General features: G+C 38.7%; 2 protein-coding genes across 2 annotated transcripts in view; both read right to left on the bottom strand.

The window, feature by feature from the left end:
* LOC134668824 (uncharacterized) overlaps nucleotides 1-26,370 on the bottom strand; it is a 197,160-nt gene that overhangs the window by 6,105 nt on the left and 164,685 nt on the right. The window lies entirely within an intron of this gene.
* LOC134668834 (TOM1-like protein 2) lies at nucleotides 277-26,137 on the bottom strand. The gene is made up of 13 exons (XM_063526301.1): nucleotides 26,008-26,137; nucleotides 25,236-25,483; nucleotides 15,412-15,519; nucleotides 14,518-14,613; nucleotides 13,989-14,084; nucleotides 11,771-11,917; nucleotides 11,188-11,336; nucleotides 7,732-7,805; nucleotides 6,862-6,927; nucleotides 6,333-6,435; nucleotides 5,753-5,840; nucleotides 3,174-3,233; nucleotides 277-1,874 (listed from the first exon to the last, which is right to left on the bottom strand). The coding sequence occupies exons 1-13, from the start codon at nucleotides 26,060-26,062 to the stop codon at nucleotides 1,680-1,682; spliced, it is 1,485 nt and encodes a 494-aa protein (XP_063382371.1). The 5' UTR covers nucleotides 26,063-26,137; the 3' UTR covers nucleotides 277-1,679.

Genomic DNA, 26,370 nt, shown 5'->3' with positions numbered 1-26,370 from the left:
GTACCGTGCGATGGCACCATTCAAGATATAACAACTTAAATTATGCAATTTCATATTTAGCATCTCGTTATAATGAAAGAAAATGGCGGCACAACCTTATAGTATTGATAGTACTTTACAAGTGATTTTAACTATATGGTCGCAATTTGGTATCTATTTTAAGTAACATTTACCTTGTTTATACGACAACGGTTTCACTCACTTGAATTTTTAGTCGCTATTGGCGACATGTTTCGGGCCCGTCGGGGGTCCTTCCTCAGGCTCGAGTGCTCGCGGCGGCTGCAACTCGTGCACTGATCGCGCTGAGTGAGTGAAACCGTTGTCGTATAAACAATTTAAAATATGTCTCACGAAAGTTTAATATCGATAACATTTACCTAAAATTAGTAGCTAAATCGACATAAAATCGACGACCTAAAGGTCTCTGTATAAGAAATAATTACGTCGCAAATACACCTAAAATGTCTTATTAGTACATTTGACCTATTGGTCAGACTTTGCAGTTAATTTTACCTAATATTTCGATTTATTTTCAACCATTAAGTCCCTGACTTCATGGTCCCCGTATAAGAAATAATTACGTCACATATACACCTAAAATGCCTTATTAGTACATTTGACCTATTGGTCAGGGTTCGAAGTTAATTTTACCTAATATTTCGACAGATTCTCAACCATTATGTCCCTGACTTCATGGTCTCCGTATAAGAAATAATTACGTCGCATATACAACTAAAAGGTTTTATTAGTATATTTGACCTATTGGTCAGGCTACGAAGTTAATTTTACCTAGTAATTCGACTTATTTTCAACCATTAAGTCCGTGACTTCATAGTCCCCGTATAAGTAATAATTACGTCGCAAATACACCTAAAATACCTTATTAGTAGATTTGACCTATTGGTCAGGGTTTAAGGTTAATTTTACCTAATATTTCGCCTTATTTTCAACCCCTAAGTCCCTGACTTCATGGTGTATTTATGAAGTGAAATTTACGTTTTATTATTCCTATATTTTGACTTGGAAGTAAAAGTGTACAATACGTAAAATAATTGGTGACTTAGGACGTAATTTTCACTTAAATTGGTAAAATCTTCTTCGAGCCTAGGAAAAAATACTTAAAATGTTTGCTGGGGTGTTCAGATATTTATGAACACCTTGGCCGCTCCGATATTTCTGATGGCGACTGTACATTTAACGGTTAAAGGTCGTCACAAAACCATAAATTGATGAATTGAAATTCCGGTCAAAAAGCAGTATTGCTCAAACGTCGCACTTTAAAATACATATCATATAGGTTAAAAAAAAAACAGTTCATGAAAGGAACCTACCAGTTGACAAGCGCATATAAATAGTTTTTTTTAATTCCCTCATTGTTTTGGCAGCTTTAGTAACACTGTAGCGACGGGTCAACGTACTATATTCTCCTTGCTCGGTGACCGCACTTAAAACTTACCATCTTATAAACAACCGCTGTAACTTAAGGCCAATTCACATGGTACAATTTTTGGGGCGAGATATCAAACATCATTATGCATACGAGTGCTATTTTCAGGCGATAATATTGCCTACTTTTAAGCTTCATAACATACCAGTGCAGTTTCCATGGTGACATATTTTTTCCATGTTTGAAGCCCCCGTACCATGTTCAGCCCTGTCACCTATCGCACCTCAGGGCATCAGAGCGCGAACATGGAGTCCTGGTCGTCCTTGTTGATCTGGCGGTGGCGAGGGGTGGTAGTGGTAGAGGGGGGGTTGGTGGTAGTAGTGGTGGCGGGGGGGAGGGCGTCGGCGGCGGCGGCGCGGGACGCGAGGAACTTGTCGAAGTCGCTGCTGGTCACGCTCTCGGTGGTGCCGTTGGCTTCTGATGCCGCCTAGATATAGAACAAAGATTATCCCCCTTATTCATAACTCTACAGTCTACTAAAGTTGACAATCGTTTGTCCCTTTCCGACGTATTGGTATGATGGAAAGGGACAAACGATTATTATCGGCTTGTCAACTTTAGTAGACGTTTATGAATAAGGGCGTATGAAGTTGAAGCGGGTGAGCCGAATACCTCGCTGCTTAGCCAACATGCCAATCGTTAACTCTTCGTGGCGTAGCGTAATCATCTCTCTCTGTCCCTCTTCCATAACGATTGACATGCTGGCTACGCACCCTGATCCGTGACAGCGGGTTGTTACCACTGGTAACAACTAGAATTATTTATTTTCGTGTGTTACCAGTCCACCACTGCTATAGGTAGTTATTTTTTAAGATGTCCGAATGATACTTAACTGTTTTTCATAACGTATCCTGGACATCTTAAAAAAATCTCTGTAATTATCATCGTAGTTTGATAAACATTGAATAGATTTTGATGGTAACTAGTGGGAATTATCCCATATTTCACTTTCAATATTACCAACCAACCAATGTTACCAGCGGAAACAAATAGAAAAATTCCGCAACAGTGAAATCAGCTATTGAAGCAAAGTTTCGGTCTGCGCGAATTAATTGGTGCAGTGTGGCTCTTGGGTTAGTTCCTGTGCTATACGGAAAAGCCAATTTGTGAAAGAAACAACATTCCGCTGGCCCAATATTACAGGGTTCTATGTTACATTTTCAAGATAATTGAAATATGACTTATGTCACTATGACTATGTTTAAATTTCAGTTCGATAAAGGCCTGTGCACTCCGGCTGCGTGTGCGTGACGTGCTCGTGCGCGTGCGGCGTTGTAGTATACAGATCTTTATGAGAGACGGCACACCGCTTGCGTGACGTGTGCGTGTGCGGCTCCAACATTTTAGCGCACGCACACGCCACGTCACGCACACGCAAGCCGGTGTGGCTCGGCCTTAAAAGTGAAACATAGAACCCATATTGTAATATATTGGGTCAGCGATTTTCCATAGCGTTTGTTTAAATAATAGTGTAACGACCATTTCTCACCCTGACTTTGTTAATTAAAACAGTGTTGTAAATATATTTAAATGTATTATGATGATGTCTCGTTGATTAGTGATGATATGAAACTTGAATGCTGAACTAGGATGTGTGATTATGAAGGTTAGTGATGTGAAAATGATGTTGAGTTAAAACCAATAAAAAGTGAAAGCAAGATACAGCAGTAAAAAAAGCAAATCAATGAAGTATTGAACGAAATAATAACAAATAATAAAACCAGACCTTTTCTTGGGCGAGCCAAGCAGCGATTTCGTCAATCTCTCTTTGGTCCATTTCAGTGGGCTGTGTAAAATATAATAAAATGAAACAAAAAGGAATCAACAAAAAGTAAAATTGCCTACAAGAAGTACACAATAATAATAATAGAAGAACTTTGACTTAAAACTTTTTACTTTTATATTCATATTATAATTAACCTAACTTAAGAAGAAAAATAAATAAAGATAGAAGAACACAGTTTAACATCAATAAATTGCTCTGATAATTAGATTAAGATTAATTACGATTCATAAGAGCTTGTTGCTAGGCCTACATGAATAAAGTATATTTTGAGTTTGAGTTTGTACAATTTGGACTACACCGCACCATGAACCAAGTATACCAAGGCATAATATAGTAAAACAATGAGTTACAACTAGAGATGAAAATGGCGAAAGATTCATGTTGTTTCTTTCGAAACTTTGTATCTTTCCTATAAAATACATATAACTTTCGAAAAAAACAAAACTGACGTTTGTCTGATAAATACAATCATACACGTATAATACCTGTTTTATACTGTGTATTTTACAAGTTTATTTAATAATGACTTGTCATGTCACATAGAGCATAGATTAAAAATATTTCGTCATAATTGATAATTTCAACCTCTTTAGTTAACTGATATCGAAATATAGTCTGAGCGGAATGAAAAGTCACTTGTTTGTATGAGAGCCAATACGTTCCGAGTCACTATTCATAAAATAATATAATAATGCGAAAAATACAATGTATTTTACACTTCGAGCAACACCGGCTTCCGACACGTCGGAAGGGAGGGGCCCAAGCGATATCTCGCCGTACAAATCTTTCTGCCATTTTTCGCGGGGGGAAAGGTGCACACAGTCGCATTTCTCACACACTTACATACAAAATCCAATCTGTAATGACGACACAAATACATAGAAAATGACACACGTCAAAGACAAATCTTGCAAACCTCGATCTCTTTTTGTGTACGGACGAGTGACTAGTGTCACAACACGCACACTAACACATTTTCGTTGAAGTATGTCATTGTATTCTGAGAGATGAGAAGTCGGATTTGTCGCTCGACCGATCCACAATTTGTACTGAGCGACCAAAATCGATAAATCCAACAATTACTTGAGACTAAAATATAATAATTGTATTTAAATGTAATTTAACGTATGATATGTAAAAATATTACATGTGAAATGTAACACTTTCTTTTTGTAAATTTGATGTCCTCGACCTCTTTTTATAACAAAAAACCGAGCAAATAGGCATTTTTGTGCAGCAGTGTTCACGCGCGCGTCTGGACTCGGTCTAGTGAAAAATCCAAGTGCAACTAGTTTTATTACCCGCGCTAGATTAGATTGACGCGCTAATCTTGTACCTCGGCAGAGGGGAAATAGTGCGAATGCCGCCTCCCTTCCGTGTTGCTCGAAGATTTTACACGTAAAAAACTTAAACTTGCGAAAGATTCAATCGAAGAGCCGCAAGGAAAGATACTGTATTTTATTGAAAAATACAGGGGCCTTTGGAAGATCTTTCATGCAATTTTCATCGCTAGTTACAACGTATATATTAGGTATGTATAGGCCCTTAAGGTATGTATTCCAGGATAAATACTATGTATCCTACGTCTTCCACCGGGACTCAAACCATTTCCATACCATATTTCATTTAAAGCGGTTTAAGCATGAAGAAGAAACAGACAGACAGCGTTACTATTATTGATATTAGTAGGGCATCGCTCATGTTCCACAGTAGCATCGAAACTCCTTTTTTTTTTAATAAATATTATAGGACATTTTTACACAAATTGACTAAGCCCCACGGTAAGCTCAAGAAGGCTTGTGTTGTGGGTACTGAGAGAACGATATATATAATATATAAATACTTAAATACATAGAAAACAACCATGACTCAGGAACAAATATCTGTATCATAATATAAATAAATGCCCTTACCAGGATTCGAACCCGGGACCATCGGCTTCATAGGCAGGGTCACGACCCACTAGGCCAGGCCGGTCGTCAAACCTACTGAGTCGACAGAACCGATGACATGGATTTGGTACATTTTGAACTGAGTTCTAACTACCTACGTATATAGACAGCTAAAATCCCTATAGGCTCTGCCGAAGTGGGATAACAACATTGAATATCTGAATTTTTAGGGTTCCGTACCCAAAGGGTAAAACGGGACCCTATTACTAAGACTTCGCTGTCCGTCCGTCCGTCCGTCTGTCCCTCTGTCTGTCACCAGGCTGTATCTCACGAACCGTGATAGCTAGACAGTTGAAATTTTCACAGATGATGTATTTCTGTTGCCGCTATAACAACAAATACTAAAAACAGAATAAAATAAAGATTTAAGTGGGGCTCCCATACAGCAAACGTGATTTTTGACCAAAGTTAAGCACCGTCGGGCGTGGTCAGTACTTGGACGGGTGACCGTTTTCTTTTTGCATTTTTTTCCGTTTTTTTTTTTGCTTTATGGTACGGAACCCTTCGTGCGCGAGTCCGACTCGCACTTGCCCGGTTTTTAAAAATGATGACAGTTAAATGACTCACCGCGGGTTGTCCTTGTGTGGCGCGCTGGTTGGCGGCGGAGGCGAGTCCACCCGACGTCTGTTCCTCCAGGTTCGCGGCGTAACTGCTTCTATATTATAAATACATATTATACAATCATAAAGTAAGCAAATATTGAAACAATTCGACCTTATACATACAGGGGTGCGAGCAAATATGCCAATCGTTTCCGCTCCGTAGCGAACGAAACGCAACTGTCACTGTCGCACGTTGAGCTGACTCAGGCGATTGAAAATAGGGTTGTACGTGGTCTGCGCAGGCCCAAATTTAAGCATCTTCACGTTGTCGACTGTATTTTCAATCTTCTGTTTATGTAAGATCTTAAATAATCAATCTTATTTATGTAAGATGTCGAGCCAATATGTGGAAGTTCTTGACCAAGTGAGCACGCGCGGCTTCGACACGTGTCAAAAAAAAGCACTGTACACAATGCTGACCTTCATTCGCCTAAGTTAACCCAATGTGTGTACTAAATTGTCCTGTGAAAGGTCAAAAAACATGGTTTTTTTTTCAGAGATGTTGTAGGTAGGTAAGGTGTTGTAATTAGAAAATTATTGCTCACCCGGTTTTGTTGTTGTCGTAGCTCACGTTCCGGGATTGTGCGAACATGTCGAATTCGTCCTTCGAACTGGCGGGAGACTTATCAGGTTGCGCGTCTTTTACGGCTGAAAATGGGAAAATAGGCCTTATTATTGAAATATTATGATAATGTGATATTTGCAGTTGCGCCTACTTTAAGGTTACACAGTACTGGCAATAAGTGGAACCCAGTCAAATTTGATTTTGGATAGCAACGGTTCCATGAAATGTTTGTTTACCTTTAGATTTGTCAGTCGATCAATAACAGTACTCATAAAAGGTCTGAATAAATTTCTAGTATTGGTTTAATTGCGTTTTAAATCTCTGCAAATCTATCCCCCACACTTATATGGAAGCATTTTTTTAAATTCAAAGTTAACGCAGTTTAAAATAAGTAGTTATTACTAGGGTCTGTGCGGAAAGAGAAGAGTCGTAGAATGTATGGTCTCCCCTACATTTCACGACTCTTTTCTTTGCGCACAGACTCTAATAATGTTTACATTTTTACTCACTTAGCTTGGTAATATCAGGTACATCATCACTCAGGTCGATAAGCGCATCATCATCGTTTTTCTTTGCTGGAATAAGAAAAAAAATCGTACTATTTAATCTTTGTACAAGTCAATAAAATCATTTTCTCAAAAATGGACGGCAAAGTCGACTTTGATGAAGGCACAGGTCCATTAAACAGCCAAACAGATGATTAGTACCGCGACTATTTAGATGTCTCAAATAGGTTGGCGTATTTTTGGCAGAAAAATACACTTCTATTTTTTATCAAAAAAAAATAAAAAGGCGGCAAGGGCTTTTTTCTGTGAAAATATATATGTAAGAACGTTTCTTTTGTAAAATATTTCTATGATATTTATATTTCTTGCACCATTTTTGAGAAAAGCACTATATATGACTCGGCTGGAAGGCTACTTGCTGGCTTCGGATTCAATTAAACGGACTCCCAAGGTCGTCCGTTTAAAACGAATCCTCAGCCTGCAAGTTGCTACTTCCGAGCCTCGACAATAATGTACTATTATATATTCACAGGTGATTTTATATCTTGTATAGTCTAGGTGGCAATAACTAGTCGGAGACTAGCGTTCGTAGACTAACATACAATATTATTTATAACAAATTAAAAAGTTTGCGCCAAAAGTATTAAGAATATTACATTAAAAAATCGGACAAGTGCGAGGGTTTCGTACTTTTTAGTATGTGTTGTTATAGCGGCAACAGAAATACATCATCTGTGAAAATTTCAATTGTCTAGTTCTATCACGGTTCATGAGATACAGCCTGATGACAGCAGACAGTGGAGTCATAGTAATATGGTCCCGTTTTTCCCTTTGGGTAAGGAACTCTAAAAAGTAAGGTATACGTCAACTTACGGGTATCAGCAGAAGGCACGCCCATAGCCGCCCCCAGGATGGCGGAAGGAGTAGCACCGCCGGTGGCTGCATTTCTGAATACAAAATACACAAATAAATTTGGCTTATAAGTGCTTCCTTAAAATTATTATATTTTGTATGGCCTACGATAACAAGCAAGACTTTCGTTTATAGTCAGACCTAGAAAAGTCTGCAGCGATTTTGATAGCCCACACAGAGCAAATGTTATTTATACGTCATACTTTGATAGAAGTTTGACGTTTAAAATAACACTTGCACTGCGTGGGCTATCGAAATCGCTGCAGACTTTTCTTGGTATAACTATAAAACCTGTTTATTTTTCCTTCGTCTGTTTGTTATGGTTGTCTGCCACCTGTCCAATTTCTTTGTCCAATGTGTATTTTCTCTCACATTTTGCTTAATGAGAGAGTAAGACGCAATAAAATTGGACCAAGATCTTGGACAGATGGTATACCATCATTAAATATATAAAAAGGACACGTTTTTGTAAACAAAGTCATGTCTTCGGATAAGTTTGCAATTGATCTGTTTTTCTCGAAGATGACCTTTACTGCATACAGTCAATCTAAAAACTAATATAAAAGTAATCATCATAGCGTGGTACGGGCATGGGATGCGGAGTGATGAAAGTGTGACGAGAAAGGTATTACGAATGAATGTAGAGGGAAGTAACGGGAGAGGCAAACCGAGGAAAATATGGATGGATTGTGTGAGAGATGATATGAACGAACGCAAGTGAATGATGTAATGACGGGCGAGAGAGTATGGATGAAAAATACAAACCCTACTGCGCCAACCCCAAGAGAATGATGATAAAAGTAATAATATCATTGAATAATTTTACGGTTTAGACTCACTTGTTTTTAGTCACTCGCGCAACATGTGACTAAAAACAGAGTGAAATTATTCAATGTTAGTATGTCTCACAACAGTTTAAATTCGAGTAATAATATCAACTAATTTTTTTTACAGTGACATCGTCATTCCGACGTAAGTGCCATTTGGCGATTTACTCGCGTTCGTGTCGTTATAAATGGCCTCGGTATGGCGTCTTATTACGACCAGCGGGGAGCCGTCTATACGGCGTCTCGAGGGATGTTATTGAGAGGGTAACCTTGACAACTCTAGTAGCTTAGGTCGCTACATTTGTACATCAGAATGTTAAGTCTTAATATGAAGCTATCTATGAAAAGGGACCTTATTTTCGATGGCGCTTACGCCGCACAGTATCGCGCGGCATTGTATGCATATCGGAGCATCGTTAATAATGGCGTAAGCGCCATCGACAATAAGATCCCTTTTTATAGATGACGTCACATATTTTAAGCGATATATATTCATTTATTTGAAATCAGTCATTCTAGTGGACTGAAAGGAGTCTAATTCTACCATTTCTGCAGTGCCTATTCTGCAGGTATGAATAAGAGCTAAAATGTAGAAATTTTTGAACTCATTTTATGATGTCAGTTACACATTATCAGAGCAGTGGAAACGTAAAAAAAAATAAAGACTTACGGACGTTAAAATTTTCAAATTCAGGCTCACGACCTGTCCCGATCATTGAAAACCGAACCTTTATCTTGTACGTATAAGACTGTTTTCACCTATTATTGAGGAGGCGAGCGTGGCGTAACAGTAGATTGTTGAGCTGGTGCAGAAGGGCGCCAGTAAGGGGTGACTCGCCGAGCCGCGTGACTAGCTCGGCCACGCGGGTTTGCATAGATCGTGTCATTCACGAAAACACGTGATTTCATGCTATGGTTCGTATTATCATGCTAATAAAGGCCAAGTTTGACAAATTTGCGTGTTATAGTGAATCACACGATCTTTAGTGTCTGCTAGTTCCTGTAACCTCACCTGTTGTTGAGGAGGCGAGCGTGGCGTAACAGTAGATTGTTGAGCTGGTCGTTGGCGTGCAGAAGGGCGCCAGTAAGGGGTGACTCGCCGAGTCGCGCGACTAGCTCGGCCACGCGGGTTTGCATCGTTTGTCGCATGTCTGCTAGTTCCTGTAACCTCACCTGTTGTTGAGGAGGCGAGCGTGGCGTAACAGTAGATTGTTGATAGGGATTGCAAACCGGACTGGTTTTGAATCCGGCCGGATCCGGCCGGATTTTGGCCTCAATCCGGCGGATCCGGCCGGATCCGGCCGGATTGGTATTGCGGATAAAAAATTCATCAAGTCACGTATTTTATCATGTTTTTAGCGTTATATGCGAAGTTAAGGATATTTTTTAATGGATTAATAAAACGGGTGTCTTAACAGGAGACATAGGCTCTCCGAAACATGTCGCGCGAGTGACTAAAAACAAGTGAGTCTAAACCGTAAATTATTCAATGTTAGTATGTCTCACAACGGTTTAATTCGATGATGGCTGTTGTAAATTTCAAAAATCAACGTTTTCATTACTTAACCACAAATAAAATCCTCTTTTTCTCTTAAAATATCTATAGCCCAACCCACATTTCCAACAAAAAGGTGCTCTCAATTCAACCATTTTAGTTTTAGCAAACAAAATCAATAAACGTGTATACCTATACAAGTACATTTAGTAGCATAATAATAACAAAATAACATATAAATAATAATAATAAATAAATATTATAGGACATTTTTACAAAAATTGACTAAGCCCCACGGTAAGCTCAAGAAAGCTTGTGTTGTTGGTACTCAGACAACGATATATAACATACAAATACTTAAAATTAAATACATAGAAAGCAACCATGACTCAGGAACAAATATCTGTGCTCATCACACAAATAATTGTCCTTACCGGGATTCGAAAACCCAGGATCGCGGGTCCACAGGCAGGATCACTACCCACTGGCTAGGTCAGACCGGTCGTCAAAAGTCAACATATATTTCTCTATTTAATTTTATAAATATTTATTCATTATATTTTAAATGCAGGTAACACTTATTATAAGTGGGCTAAAATGGTTTGTACAAAATAAAACGAAAGAACATGTACATTAAATTACAATGTAACAACACAATAAATTGAATATAAACCAATCCAGTACTTACGGTGCACGGAAATCTCACGACACATATTTCGTCGGCTAGAAGACTGGCGTCAACTAACAAACAAGTTGTTGTGTTGCTGTTTGCGAGCGAGAAAATTCGAATACTGGCGAGAACTTTTAAATTTTAGCAGTGTTTTAAGCTGTTATTTTATATTTTAGCGCTTTATTTCACTTTACCGGATCCGGGACCGGATCCGGTGAATTTTGCCGGATCCGGTATCATGAAAAATGTGCCGGATCCGGCCGGATTACCGGATCCGCCGGACCGGATTGCAATCCCTAATTGTTGAGCTGGTCGATGGCGTGCAGAAGGGCACCTGTAAGGGGTGACTCGCCGAGCCACGCGACTAGCTCGGCCACGCGGGTTTGCATCGTTTGTCGCATGTCTGCTAGTTCCTGTAACCTCACCTGTTGTTGAGGAGGCGAGCGTGGCGTAACAGTAGATTGTTGAGCTGGTCGTTGGCGTGCAGAAGGGCACCAGTAAGGGGTGACTCGCCGAGTCGCGCGACTAGTTCAGCGACGCGGGTTTGCATCGCGCGAAGTGTGTCTGCTAGTTCCTGTACAAGAAATTACCATGATATTCTCACACGGTATTTAAATTGGATAGTTAGGACAAGCGTCTTTTATTTAATCATACCTACAATTTATTTACAAATAGTAACGCTAAAAGGGGGATTTCAAGTCTAGCACTAAATTTTCTTCTTCGACTGCGTACAGGCCGCGTATACGCGTCGCGTAGGTACGTACGTGCCTTGGCTTTAGTACAGCCACACATATCTACTACTAAACATAGGCCTGGCGTCGATTGCCAAACGTTCGGTCCTGCGCTTGCATCCACCGGCTCCTAGCAGCGATTACGATCTCGTACGGTCCATCCGGGCATCCCCCTTAGAAAACCCATCGTCACTGGTTTTTATACCCGAGATCCGCTCATTTTTTGTTCGAAGTTGGATTACACGGTATAAATCAGTGTACAATGCCTAGAACTTACATTAAGCAAATCAATGTCGCTCTGGTGTGTGGCGGCGGGTGGTTGTGCGGTCAGCTCGTTCAACATGTCGGACATGACCGCCATGTTGCCTTCTACGACGGCCAGGTCTCCGCGAAGCTTGGCCATTTGGCTGTCTGAGAGTGACACCTGAAATATACATGGATTAAATAGGTTTCCAACAGATCTTAGATAAACGAATATATAAGTGAGTAAATATGCAATAGGTTCCCGGCGTTCTCGTATCATAGATATAATTTCAAGGTTTGGTAGAGAAACAACAAACCAGGCGGTCTAGAATGAGTTGCGTTCTCGCGCGCGACTCCGTACATCTAGCGCGACTTTAAGTATAGACTCGCGAGAAAGCAACTCATGCTAAACCGCCAGTTATTACTACACAGAAGTAAAATGTGATAAATTGTTAAATAGTTTTTTTTTCGTTGAGCGACTTGAAATTTAACTAAAAACGATTTTCAATTTTGACCTAAGGGCCACCCCACAGTCACACTAGCGTCTCTCTAGCGTCGGCGTCTAGTCAACTATATGCTTGCTACTCGACGCAACTGCGCAGCAACGCCATTTTCCATAGCGCTGACTATACGCTAACGCTCGAAAGACGCTAGTGCGGAGTGGCCCTTAAAATACCTATTACAGGACGTCATTCCATGGAAAAAAAGGTTTAACGATGCGATTGGTGTTTTCATTATTGTAACTATGTTGTAACACAAACAAAATATTAATTGAAAATTTAAGAAAATGACTACGTTACATTATTAAAATACGACATAAATCTTCAATCGCCTCAGACAATTTTTTACTAAAACGACACGATAATGTAAAGGTCAAACACAATTCTTACCTAGGTACATCAATACAGATACAGTTAAGGAAATAAAAGTTCTCCACTTTTCCGCTCTACTGCCGATCTATGTCAGCGTTAATGCCTTGAACGTTCGACAATACTATTATTCTGTTAGGTGCTATGGCATGCTACTGAACCTTTGTAGGTAATCATTGAAAACATTTATTGTCATTTTTAACTCACCCACAGTATAAATTATGGTACTACCGTACAGAAAGGAAACTTCCAAAACCGAAGTTTGCCAGCGATTTAGCGTCGAATCATACAGTCTCTTTCTAATAAATGACACTTTCAGCTATTTAGGGTTGTCAAAATTTAAGCCATTACCCATCTTATCTGTGGTCGTGCACGCATTGTGTCAACCCTAATAATTGCTCGGAGCAATGCTGAGCCGAACAGAGCCGAGTTTGCCCGAAGGGTGGAGTTTCGCACCCCTACCCGGTCATATATCGTTCTCACCATAGTCTAATAAAACATGGTCTTCTCTTCCCAGAGTGACACAAGCCTACGTCACAATAACATGGCCGCTATATATAGCGCTATCGCATATTATCATATAGCGCTGTCGCATGACGTAGTCTTGTGTCAGTCATGTGACCACGAAGAGACGGGAAGAGAGTACCAAGCGGAGTATATTATTATACCATGGTTCTCACCAGAGGCTATGGCTATGAGGTCGGGAAAGTTAAGCATGAACATTGAACACCAGCACCATGAAATTGACAGCGTTCTAAGAATATTGAAGAATCGATTCCTGGATAGTGCCAAAGGGAATAAATACCTATTTTCTGGAACGCTATAATGCAGGCACTTTAGTTCAAGCCGGTTTGGCTGCTTCCCTCCAGAGTCGAATGGTAAGAATAGTAACTCTATAGTTCGTTTTTTTTAGCATTAGAAAGAACTCCGCAGAAGCAACCGTGCAGTTTTTATCAGGCTCGTTAATTGTTAATAATTATTGAATTATCTAATGTAGCATGGTCAATACATATAATTTACTTCAAATTGTTACGTCTAAAAGTGCCAGATTTAGAACCACAAGTGAACTTCTGCGAAGTTCTTTCTAATGCTAAAAAAAACGGACTATAAGTAAGTATTATTATTATTTAACTACATATTTGTTTACTTTATGTTATTTCTATGTCTTTTTCTTCTTGTCTGTTACCTTCCGCGATTCTTCTCACCTGATGGTCTCATCGGAAGATCAGCACTGGAAGCCACCAGCAACATGCTGAGATGGGTCCATTTCGTGGCACTTTAATCTTACTTTGTGTTTTCATTTATATTATGTAATATCTTGTTCGTTTGTGCTTACGAATAAATTATATTCTATTCTAATTTCCAATAGAAAAAGGTACTTACAGTGCTAGGTGGGAGTTCGGTGGGCACGTGGTTAGGAGACAGTTGTGGTGGACCGCGCGCCGGCGAGCCCACCGGAGCGTCTCCGTCCGGCACGCTCTGCGAACACTTTTCTAAATTAGTTTCTGCCACCCTTATCGGACACATTGATATTTGCATAAGTTATAGTTCGTTTTTTTTAGCATTAGAAAGAACTTGCAAGAAGGTAAGCGATCTTGACATGTCTTTTAATTGAAAAACGCTTTATAAAAATCAGTAACTATTACTTTTGAAAGCAGAAGAATATAAATGATCGTATTACATTCATAATTGTTACATATTTGCCGGAACTTATTTTTAAAATGTGTTTTTCAATTAAAAGACACATCAAGATTGTTTACCTAATTTCTAATGCTAAAAAAAACGAACTATAGAAAGCGATAAAACATCATTTAGGAGGAATTTTATGTTGTATAAATTATATGAATATAAATAATACGCAGTGTTTAGAATTCAGCTGAACAGCTAATTGAGACTAGGTACAGGTAGTTACCCTCTGTGGTGTGAATATAGGGGCCATGGCGTCCAGATCGGTCATAGGGAACTCTACTCCTTTTGTACGTAGCTCATTGTACACTTGCCCGACGCCCTGAAACGAAATAACTAATCAGAATAATAAATGTTATAAGTACCTAGAATGATCGGAAGTAGGTATGATTTGATTGATTATAGTCCGTTTTTTTTAGCATTAGAAAGAACTTCGCAGAAGTAAGCTTGTGGTTCCAAATCCGGCACTTTTAGCGGTAATAATTTGAAGTAAATTATATGTATTGACCATGCTACATTAGGTAATTCAATAATTATTATCAATTAAAGAGCCTGATAAAAACTGCACGCTTGCTTCTGTGGAGTTCTTTCTAATGCTAAAAAAAGGAATAGATTAAATTTCATAATTGGGCACAAAAGGGAAGGAACCGCAACCTCCTTAAAGCTAAATCGTCGTAACGATTCTAGCTAGGAAAAAAATGGCTACCTAATGGGTCAATGGTAATGTACAATTTTGCGAAGGGTTGAATGACGGTATTTTATAAACTTGAAAACAATAAAATAAATGTATTTCGGTACAATATTCAGTTATACAGGAAATTGGTGTATTTGGTGGACTGATAAAGTTCCTTATTAAAATGTAAAAATATACTTAACGTCATTTGATAACAATTTAATTAATACCTACTGTCTAATTAGTAGCAAGTATATGAAAAACCATCCTGTTAAGAAGATAATATAAAGAATGATTGCCATTGTTGACCAATTAGGTTAACCAAAAAGGCTGTACCTAAACCATGGGAAGCCAAGATCTCTCTAACGCCATATTTCCATTTCAGTAGGTATCTGTTCAAAAATAGACCTTATTTTAGTGTAGTAACGGTCATTTTCCGTATGTTACCTGCAGTTCGGGTTGGCTCGAGAAAGCATCAGCCCAGCATTGGATGAGACTCAGAACTTTTTCTTGGACCACGGTCGGCGGATCATTCTTAGGGCCGATCAGTTTTACCTGTTAACAAAATAACCAGTCACAGTTCATATGTGACGATCCACGGCAAAAGATACCTTATGGCGGCTGGCGCTTACGTTGCATAGCGCCGCAATAATATTGGAGCGGCGTTAATAATAGCGTAAGCGCCAACCACAATAAGGTACCTTTACCCGTGGGACATCACATATGTATCCATACCAAAATTATGAATTGCAGAAAGCGTAATCTCTGGGGATGGACGTATTGGACGTGGCCTACTTTTTTTTAATCTACCTCACGGCGTTGGAATATGACATAGCAAGGACCAAATCCAATGAGGGCGGTGCCATGGGCATGGGCTCGTGTTTTGACTATGATATTGACGCCCAAGGGACCTATATTTGTCCTTTAAATAACTCATTACCTCACATCAAATACATGATAATGAACAGTGTTGGTCAGCCAGAAAACGACCTTAATTTTTAAACTTTAAATGAAATATTGAGGCTCTTTAGCGACGGATTGGGAATAAATATTATTCTACGTTTTCTTAAAAACAAATTAAGCTTAATGTGTATGTTAATTTATTTTATACTTAATTAAAATATGTATACATAAGAAATAAGTAAGAATGTTGGTTAAAAACTGGTCAAGTGCGAGTCGGACTCGCGTTTCAAGGGTTCCGTCACACAATTTTCAAAATTTTTTTTTACGTGAAACGTGACGTGAGTGAAACGTCTTGAAAAACCCGAATGGGTCAATCAAAAACCAGATGTAACATGAAGTTTTCTGGCGTGGTGGCATATCTCTACATCTCTGAAGATTAAATGCCGAACAATAGTACCTACAAGTGTCCAAATGCGTAGAGCTGAAAACTCGAGCGTCCGACGGGTCGCGCTTCCTACAACTTCCGAAAGTGTTTTAAAAGCGAAGGCCGAAGAGAGATAATACCTACAGGATGACCAAAAAATAAGTGTATTCCCGTAGCCAAGGAGGTTTTGGGATTATACTGAGCAACTTTTAGTATGGGACCAACCCCGAAATCGCGAAAATAGAAGTATCCTCCCATAGAAAACGGACCAGCCAAAATGTATGAAACAGCCAAATTTTTCTTCGCGATTTCAGGGTTGCACTTTGGCAACGGGAATACACTTAGTTTATTTTTTAGCCATCCTGTATACCTACTGCTTTTTAAAACACGTAACAATAGTAACCTAATCAATCAGTACAGTCAGCAGCAGAAGTTCCTAAGCGGGAGAGTGGTCAGAGTGGTTTAAAATGATCTGGACGCGACTTTATAGTTAAGACAATAAGAGCATGTCAAGGTAATTTTGAACACCTCGGCCGCTTAGCAACTTCTGCTGTTGACTGTACTACAAGTACCATTGCGATTATGTGCCAGATACAGCCTAGTCGCATTTTTTGTCTTCAGTCCGACTCTCGCTTGAAGCTAAAGGCACGCCTCTTTGGGGAGCTTCGGGCCTTCGGCCTTATGCGGATATCGGCCTAGGGCCTTCGCAATAGCTGTCTACATCACGTTTCACTTAAACCATTGCGGCTGTGTCTCTAAAAAAACGTTAACCGCATTTTTGTTCTTAAATCCGACTCACGCTTGACTCTAGATTTTTGATAGGTTTTCCTGACATCTTTAGGTAAAGGACTATTTTGTGTATTTTTTTCAGAATTTTAGACCCAGTAGTTTCGGAGATAGAGGGGGGGGAATGGTCATTTTTTGTCTATTTTCTTGAATAACTTCTAAACGTTTTATCGTAAATTTATAAGAAAAATATATTTGAGATTCTCAAAATGAGCTCTTTCGTTTGATATGTAACATGATATACCTAGTTTTCAAAACTTTGTTTTTAGGGTTCCGTACCTCAAAAGGAAAAAACGGAACCCTTATAGGATCACTCGTGCGTCTGTCTGTCCGTCCGTCTGTCACAGCCAATTTGCTCCGAAACTACTGGACCAATTAAGTTGAAATTTCGTACACATATGTAAGTCTGTGACCCAAAAACGGATATGTAACGTCAACAAATGAATTTTAAACATAGGGGCTACTTTTGGGGGGTAAACCATAAAATCAAAAATCAAAGTTTTGCAAACTATGTCGTGTTACATATCAAACGAAAGAGCTCATTGTGAGAATCTCAAATATTTTTTTTTTATAAATTTACGATAAAAATTTTAGAAGATATTCAAGAAAATAGACAAAAAATTACCATTCCCCCCCTCTATCTCCGAAACTACTAAGTCTAAAATTCTGAAAAAAATACACAAAATAGTCCTTTACCTAAAGATGACAGGAAAACTTATTAGAAATCTAGAGTCAAGCGTGAGTCGGATTTAAAAACAAAAATGCGGTTTAGGTTTTTTTAGGGACACAGCCGCAATACTTTAAGTGAAACATGATGTAGACAGCTATTGCGAAGGCCCTAGGCCGATATCCGCATAAGGCCGAAGACCCGAAGCGCCCCGAAGAGGCGTGCCTTTAGCTTCAAGCGTGAGTTGGACTGTAGATAAAAAAATGCGACTAGGCTGTATCTGGCACACAGCCGCACTGGTACTTGTAGTACTGATTGATTAGGTTACTAGGTATTGTCACGTGTTTTAAAAAGCACTATACAGGATGGCCAAAAAATAAACTAAGTGTATCCCCGTTGCCGACGTGCAACCCCGAAATCGCGAAGAAAAATTTGGCTGTTTCATATGTTTTGGCTGGTCCGTTTTCTATGGGAAGATACATTTTTTTTCGCGAGTTCGGGTCCCATAGTAAATGTTGCTCAGTAGGTATAATCCCAAAACCTCCCTGGCTACGGGAATGTGCGTATTTTTTGGCCACCTTGTAGGTATTATCTCTCTTCGGCCTTCGCTTTTAAAACACTTGCGGAAGTTGTAGGAAGCGCAACCCGTCGGACGCTCCGAGTTTTAAGCTCTACGCGGAGCCACAGAATAAATAATAGTACTAGGTACAGAAGACTCACTCTCTAACAAAACGCGTCTGTCACGATCAGCACAAATATGGCCGCTAGGTGGCGACAGCGCCACGCGCGGCTTATGGCAAACCCCAAACTTGGGGTCGAACGGATGTACTTTTAGCTACCTGTAGCAAAGCGACGAAATCGCGGAGTGAGACACGCCTGGCGGAGCTCGGTCTTCAGTCTTCGCATTTAGACACTTGTACTATTGTTCGGCATTTAATTTCCTATCTAAGCTAGGTACTTTGCATATTTGCAGAGATATAAGCCACCACGCCAGAAAACTTCATATTACATGTGTTGAAAACTTGATTGACTCATTCGGGTTTTTCAAGACTTTTCACTCACGTCACGTTACACGTACAAAAAAAATTGTTGAAAATTGTGTGATGTACGGAACCCTTGAAACGCGAGTCCGACTCGCACTTGACCAGTTTTTTTAATTTTATCGTTTACCCCCCAAATGTAGCCCCTATGTTTAAAATTCATTTGTTGACGTTACATATCCGTCTTTGGGTCACAGACTTACATATGTGTACCAAATTTCAACTTAATTGGTCCGGTAGTTTCGGAGCAAATTGGCTGTGACAGACGGACAGACGGACAGACAGACGCACGAGTGATCCTATAAGGGTTCCGTTTTTTCCTTTTGAGGTACGGAACCCTAAAAATAAACCAGTTTTGTATCACATTATCAGAACTAGTTTTATTCGATCCAATTTAGAGCTGTTGCACAATATTTTATGGCAAACAGTTTGATATGCATTTCGTTTATATTTTTACTACAACCAAATTGTTTTCTCAATTAGTAATTTTTCTAATGCTACCAATTCACTTCGTGGTTTGTTATCGGGATCTTCCCGAACATTCGTATTGCATCTCTTTTTTTGTCCAACGAAAGTGATGCACCAACGCAAACCCAAACCACAAAAACTAACATACACCCTAAGACCACATTGAATACACCCTAAGATGAATACTTGAGAAGTGTCTCTTCAAAAGAGTGAGCTCTCTATGGAAACCATAATAAACCCTTTTGAAACAACACAATAGTATATGATTGCTGAAAATTATCGAATGCTCGCTGCACACATTGTACACGATCGCACTCGAAAGCTGCTAGTCGCAAATGTCAAGTCATTGGAAAGTTCGTGCGTACAAAGCACGAACAAATAGGTACTATGTACAGATTGAACGTTCAAAAATTTTGCAAATCAAATTATTTGTGACGTGACTCCTGTCCTGTCCTATCATTATTCATTATAACCTGGTGTAATTTATGCTGTATATAAATTGTTATATGCTATAGTTAAGATGCATGCTGCATGCGATCAAATATTTGTATACCTGCACCCGTGGGTAAGACATAGAGAAGCCTGCTGTACATAATTTAACACCATAATTGTACCGATGTTTAAACAAATAAAAATATTCTGATTCTGATTCTGATTCTGCCGAAAGTCTGGCTTTTTACTAAGGCCGAGAAAACTGAGACAAGAAGAGACGCTCTTCTCCACTCCGTTGGATTACAACCATGAATGCTATTGGTTGATCCCTGCATGTCCATGTCTCCTCTCATCTGCGCTCATCTCCGCCTCAGTGGAAAAGCAGTCTGGAGGTGGTCTACATTTTTGTATAGATATGTTTTTGGTCCACAACACAGTTTACCTAAGTAAGTAGGTACACAAAGACGCTTATTGTAGAGAGCGTCTCATTTCAAGCCATCAAGTCAATATAAAGCGTCCCTATACGAGAGCAAGTAGATTTTATATCCGTTGAAGGCCACAGTGAATCATTGTGCAACACAATGTATGCACTTGTCTGGAGACATCTGATATGTAAAAATAGGTATACTGGCCCCCTAGCCAAGGTTACAATCGCTATCGCTTCGACAACGAAAAGCATTATGTATCTCTATCACTCTTCCCCATTAGTGTGACAGTGACAGTTGCGTTTCGATCGCTACGGAGCGTTAGCGATTGGCATCTTGGCTACGCGGCCTGGTATTAATATTCATATTTATTAGATAAGTTACGTATAATTGACATAATTGTCTACATGTTATGTACACTGAGAGAAAAATCATCACCAGGAATTAAAAAACAGTTCTGTACTGGGGGAAAAATGAAGTTTTAGAAATAATTATGGACGTATCACTATTTCTGTAAAGTTTATTTATTTCTACAAACAGCTCAGTAATCCCAAATATAATTTCAACAAACAGATAATAGAAATTGCAAGAACTAATAGAGATTGCAAAAGTCAATTTGTTCCTATTAGTTAACTCTCCTTGTCTCCGGATTAAGTTTATTTTTGTTGATAAAGATAAAAGATAAAGATAAAAAATAGTTTATTCAAGTAGGCATATTACAATGCGCTTATGAACGTCAAATAAACTCTGTACTTTTCTCTCAATGTACCTAAGCACGCGTCCACGTAAGCCCTAGGGAAATGTAAAGTATTCGGGAATTAATTAATAATGACGTAATGTTTCGCGTGGATACCTATGTAAACTAGTACAATATTTTTGGCGTAAATAAATACCTATAGAAAACCGGCCAAATGCGCGTGCCGGACTAGGCCTATTTTATCTTCTTCTTCCTCGCGTTATCCCGGCATTTCGCCACGGCTCATGGGAGCCTGGGGTCCGCTTGACAACTATCTAGGCCTATTTTATATGTATTAGGTAATTAAGAAAGAATCGCTTATCATCATAGAAAACTAGATCCGAAAGGGCAATGTTGTATGTTTGGCAGTTTTTTAGCAGAAATAAAAGTTTCATGCCGAAACCGAAACTTAGTTCAGTCGGACACTAGCTAACAGTAATGGTACCTACTGAAACGTAGTTTGTTAGAACCTTATACTGATGGAAACTCATACTCAAGAAAAATACTTATTTGGTTTTAAAAAAGCAATAAGCTGTTAATCTAATAAAACTGTTTGCATTATATTGCAGGTACTTTGGAAGCTTAGCATTAAATACTGACACCCTCTTAAGGTATTTTTGAAGTCGAACAATAATGAAACTTATGCTATGAAGCTACGATTGCAATTTAAATGGCCATGCAGAATGATTTAATGTCTTGGGGCATGGATACTCTATCTATTCTAACATCATGATATGATTCATGACGTTTTGTAGTATTATTGTTCACAGATGGAACATATTCATAAGATAACTCGCCGTCACCAGTGGTGACTCACCATAACATTGTTGCTCCCATCCCATACTGATTTAAAGGTAAGATAGTACAACAGCTGATAACTGATTTCTGTATTTCATATTATCAGTGGCGGATTTGCCCTAAGGTCCAGTAGGCCTGGGCCTAGGGCGGCAAATTATGACAAAAAATTCGCTGATGATAACTTAACACTTTCGCAACCGGGCAAAAAACGGCGCACTACCCCAGAAACCGGTCGTCTATATCTGCGTACAAAACAACCCGCTGGGCGGGTTGTCCGGCATCTGAGCAAACATTACGAGTGCCTACCAGGCGGGTTCTCGGTAGTCAAAGTGTTAAAATGTAGTCAATATGATGGGTGCTGCGAAAGGGGCTGCTACAGGGCCTGGGGCGACAAAGCTTACAAATCCGCCACTGCATATTATAGAGTCTGTCTAAGTTTGCACGGACTTGAATAGAACAGAGCGAGGGAGTGTAAGGAGTGTCAAATCTTTCTAATAGTCTGGAAGAGATCGCTTTTTAGCGATAAGACCGCCTGTTGATTACCTCTACTTGAGTTGCTGTATTATATAAATTGTATTGTTTTCTATATTGAGGTGTGAAAGAGTATTTGTATTGTACTGTATTGCCACATATTTTGTAATGTAATTAATGCTGATTATTGTTTATGTAACTATTTGTCAACAAAAAATCCCCGACCATACTGTGTAGTCTGTGGGCGGCGGCCCTTAAGTTGAATAATATAAAAAATACATTGTTGCTGACCGTGAACAGTGGCACAAAACAAAATGCCATTCTATTTTAAATCTTATCAGTAAAAGATAGAATATTAAATGCGATAGCATTTCATTTTGAATTGTGCCACTGTTCATGATAAGCTTCGACATGACTCATAGTTCATACCTATACATATTATAGTCAAGATGTGATTCTTATGTTGCAGTTGTAGTTGTAATACAAATGGTAATAAAGATATTTGATTTATGTATTACTATGCCTCAATTCTTGTACTATAGCAAATGGTTTGGTATTTCCATGAAAACATATAAGATGTCTGCTTTATAATATAATATACGGTCGCCGAATATTCGGCGCTTCGACCGAGAGAAGGACCGAATATTCGGTATTCGGCCAAACCACTATTAGGGGCATTTCTACTGATTTGTATTATGTTAGGTAAGTCAAAATGTAATATAAAATTTAGTTAGTAATCCCAATACTCAGCTTCAACTAGACCTCCACGCAACAACTTTACTTTAACAATACAGGGTGTCCCAGAATTCGACGTCAAGCCGTAAACGGATGATAGACCAAGTCATAACAGTTATCATAAAAATACAAAAAAAAATCCAACTCATGTTTTTTAAAAATTTTGGTCACTTCAAAAATTCACTAAAAAATCCACACTCTGTAATGGTTCTTTTCTTTAACTCTTGTTACTACAAATTCCATAATTTATTCGAATTTGTTTATTATTGTGTAATATTGAATAATTATTATTAGTTATTATTATTGAAAACGCCTGGAAGAGCTATTGGTCAATGAAACACCTGATGAAGGGAGACCTACCTCTATCACTCAAGCGTAGGCTCATGGACATGTGCGTACTTCCAGTTCTCACCTACGGTGCTCAGACCTGGTCATTGACGGAAGCTCAGAAGTCCAAACTCGGGGTTTGCCAGATAGCTATGGAGCGCAGCATATTAGGTGTAAAATTAAGGGATCGAGTCCGAAACACCACGCTGCGCTCTAAAACTCGAATAATAGACGTAGCTCGGAAAGCGGCCAAGTTAAAATGGGACTGGGCTGGTCATGTCTGCCGAATGCCGGACGACTTGTGGGCCAAGTTAACCACAGAGTGGGAGCCCCACGAGTCTAACCGGGGAGCCGGCAGGCCTCGTCGGCGATGGCGGGATAACTTGGACTCCTTCTTGAGAGGCTGGCCAGATATTGCACTAAATAGAGACGAGTGGAGAAAGAGGGGGGAGGCCTTTGCCCAGCAGTGGGACACAGTGGGCTCTGAATAATAATAATAATTGAATAATTGCAGGGTGTGGATTTTTTAGTGAATTTTTAAAGTGACCATAATTTTTAAAGAACATGATTGAGTTGGATTTTTTTTGTATTTTTATGATAACTGTTATGACTTGGTCTATCATCCGTTTACGGCTTGACGTCGAATTCTGGGACACCCTGTATATCAAAAAGGGTGACTGAGCTTTGCTCGGAAGACATATAAAAACTCAAAAATGCGCGTTTTCCCAGAGATAAGACCTAGCTAGATCGATTAATCGCCCCCGAAAACCTCCATTTAGCAAATTTCATTGAAATTGTTAGAGCCGTTTCTGAATAATTATATAAATAAACAAGAATTTAATTTATACAATTATATCAGTAAATTTTAATCAGTTTTTAACAAGGACAATTGCATTAATACAAAAACAAGGAATTAAAATATAACAGTTTTAAGGAAACACATACATGACAAAATAGATCTCTGTCACCAGATACAGTCAAAAGCAATAAAAACGCATCATTTTAAATGAAATTTTCCTAATAATGCGACTCATTTTCATTAAGTTATATCCAGTGGCGGATTTGCAGTCTTTGCCGCCCTAGGCCCCAGGCTCTGTAGCCGCCCCTTTCTCAGCACTTATCATATTGACTACATTTTAAGCTATTTCTTGTTATCATCACCAAATTTCTTGTCACGATTTACCGCCGCTAATATTTTGCCGCCCTAGGCCCGGGCCTACTTGGCCTTATGGCAAATCCACCACTGGTTATATCATTCAATGTTGAGAGCAATGTCATACATTTGAATATCACCTGTGCCTATCAATGTCACCTTATCTGATATAGCCATGAGTCAGCTAGTTCACTGAACTTGGTAATACTAATAATCTATATAGACACTAGACAGCGAGGCAAGTGTAATCTACTTAGCAGTAAAATACAGTAAAAACGCTAATCCCTACTTTAACTACTGGTATAGACAAAGAAAGATTAACACACAAGGTAAAATAAGGCATCCACATTTTCGACAGCTGAATTAGATGGCGCTGTACGGCACATATTGGTTGTGAGCGTATCTGTGAAGTTGTCCGTACAAAATTATTATAAATGTGAAATTAACTTGGTCCCTTACCTTTAATTTCTCTCTAAATGAACTCTAATCTAATTCTAATTTTACTTAAATAGCTAAATAGAGCTGCATACATACCAGTAAGTATAAGAACCACACATACACGGTGTAACATGAGGAAACCGAATAATTTTAACAGCATATTCATGATCATATTTAGAGACAAAAATGTCCGTTTACCAACACAATTTATTTTTTATGTACAAATACATTCAAAAAATTGAAAAAACGAAACAAAAAAAATTTTTTTTTGGCGAAATTGACCTAAACTCATACTAAATTTTTTCCTTCATTTGACCTCAGAAATGTGTGGTTAAAATTATTTGGTTGCCTCATGTTACACCGTGTATTATATAACTCTATTATATTATATGACACCCAAAGGGATATTTACTACAACACAACTATTTCAAAACACTTTTTCCGAGATCTTACTTAACTACAACTCACCAATTCTGAGATAAACTCCTTATTGCACACCAACACATGGAAGGATTTGCCACAATTCTTCACGCAAGTCTCCAGAACCGTTAGGGTGTACATCACCACTGTGTAGTTCTTGCCCGCACTCTGCGTCAGTCTTTTACGAATAGCCTTTATAGCATCCTTAGGCCCGTCTGCGGTACTGTTTATGATGTCACATATTTCCATATTAAGAGCCCAGTTTTCTGATGGAAGAGAGCCATCGGTAGCTTGTTCTGAAAGTTAATAAGGTAAATTAACAGGTATTCGCCACATCCTGAGTCTGTTACATGATGCATGTAATACACACAACAAGCAAGTACCATGCAGTGTCCCACTTATATGCTAACAACATCCTATTTAATATGTACTTCTTGGTTTAAAGTTATGTAGAAATCTGTAGTTTTAGTTTTGTTTATAGTTGAGTAATTATTTCATGTTTTCATCACTGAAAGTATGAATCGGCATATCATCTGATTAAACTAACATTTATATCAATCAATTAACGAGGGTCAAAGTTATTAGCACCTATGTGAGATATTTATATATTAAACAGTTACGTTTCTAGAGCAATAACAATATACTTTTCTTGCAACATCTTTATTTCTGAAAGTCATAATAAATCAATCATCCCATGACAAAGAGAAACTTGTATTTTCCTGATAAATAGTGCGCAACAAAAAGGAAAGGACACTGATCTTATAAACACTTCGGAGAAATGTGTCCTGTAAACTGATATTGTAGAGAATTCAATAGTTACCTATCTTCTGGCCTACCGGCGTAGAAAACGGATTTCCTACACCAAAAAAGGACATTTTAAAGGATTTCTTGAATATTTATCAAAAAAGGTTTCACCGATTTCACTTGTCACTGCAAAACGCAGAAATGTCAAAATACAGGGTCATTCGGATGGAAAGTTATATGGCCAATATATTTTCTAATATTACTAAATAATTATATCTCTTAATGTTTGAAAAGGCTTTTGAAAATTAATAAAATATTTATTTATTTGATACAAATTACATATTCATAGAGAAGTTGTAGTCTTGAAATCCAAGCATCTAAATCGATGCGTTTCGTTTTTCCTTCGTCTTGTTTTGTATTAAGCAATATAATATAAACT

Source organism: Cydia fagiglandana, chromosome 11 (genome assembly GCF_963556715.1).
Source record: "Cydia fagiglandana chromosome 11, ilCydFagi1.1, whole genome shotgun sequence".
Lineage (NCBI taxonomy): Eukaryota > Metazoa > Arthropoda > Insecta > Lepidoptera > Tortricidae > Cydia > Cydia fagiglandana.
The sequence above is the reverse complement of the archived record's forward strand: the minus strand, read 5'-3'. Positions and strand labels throughout refer to the sequence as shown.

What these genes read in the sequence shown, in the direction of transcription:
- LOC134668834 (XM_063526301.1), bottom strand. Translation starts at nt 26,062, where the DNA reads ATGTCCTTTTTTGGTGTAGGAAATCCGTTTTCTACGCCGGTAGGCCAG. An exon ending in CCGAACTCCCACCTAGCACT is followed by an intron (nt 11,918 to 13,988) that starts GTAAGTACCTTT and finishes TGTATATTTCAG; the next exon opens with GTGTCACTCTCAGACAGCCA. An exon ending in GCTCGCCTCCTCAACAACAG is followed by an intron (nt 7,806 to 11,187) that starts GTGAGGTTACAG and finishes TTTTGTATTCAG; the next exon opens with AAATGCAGCCACCGGCGGTG.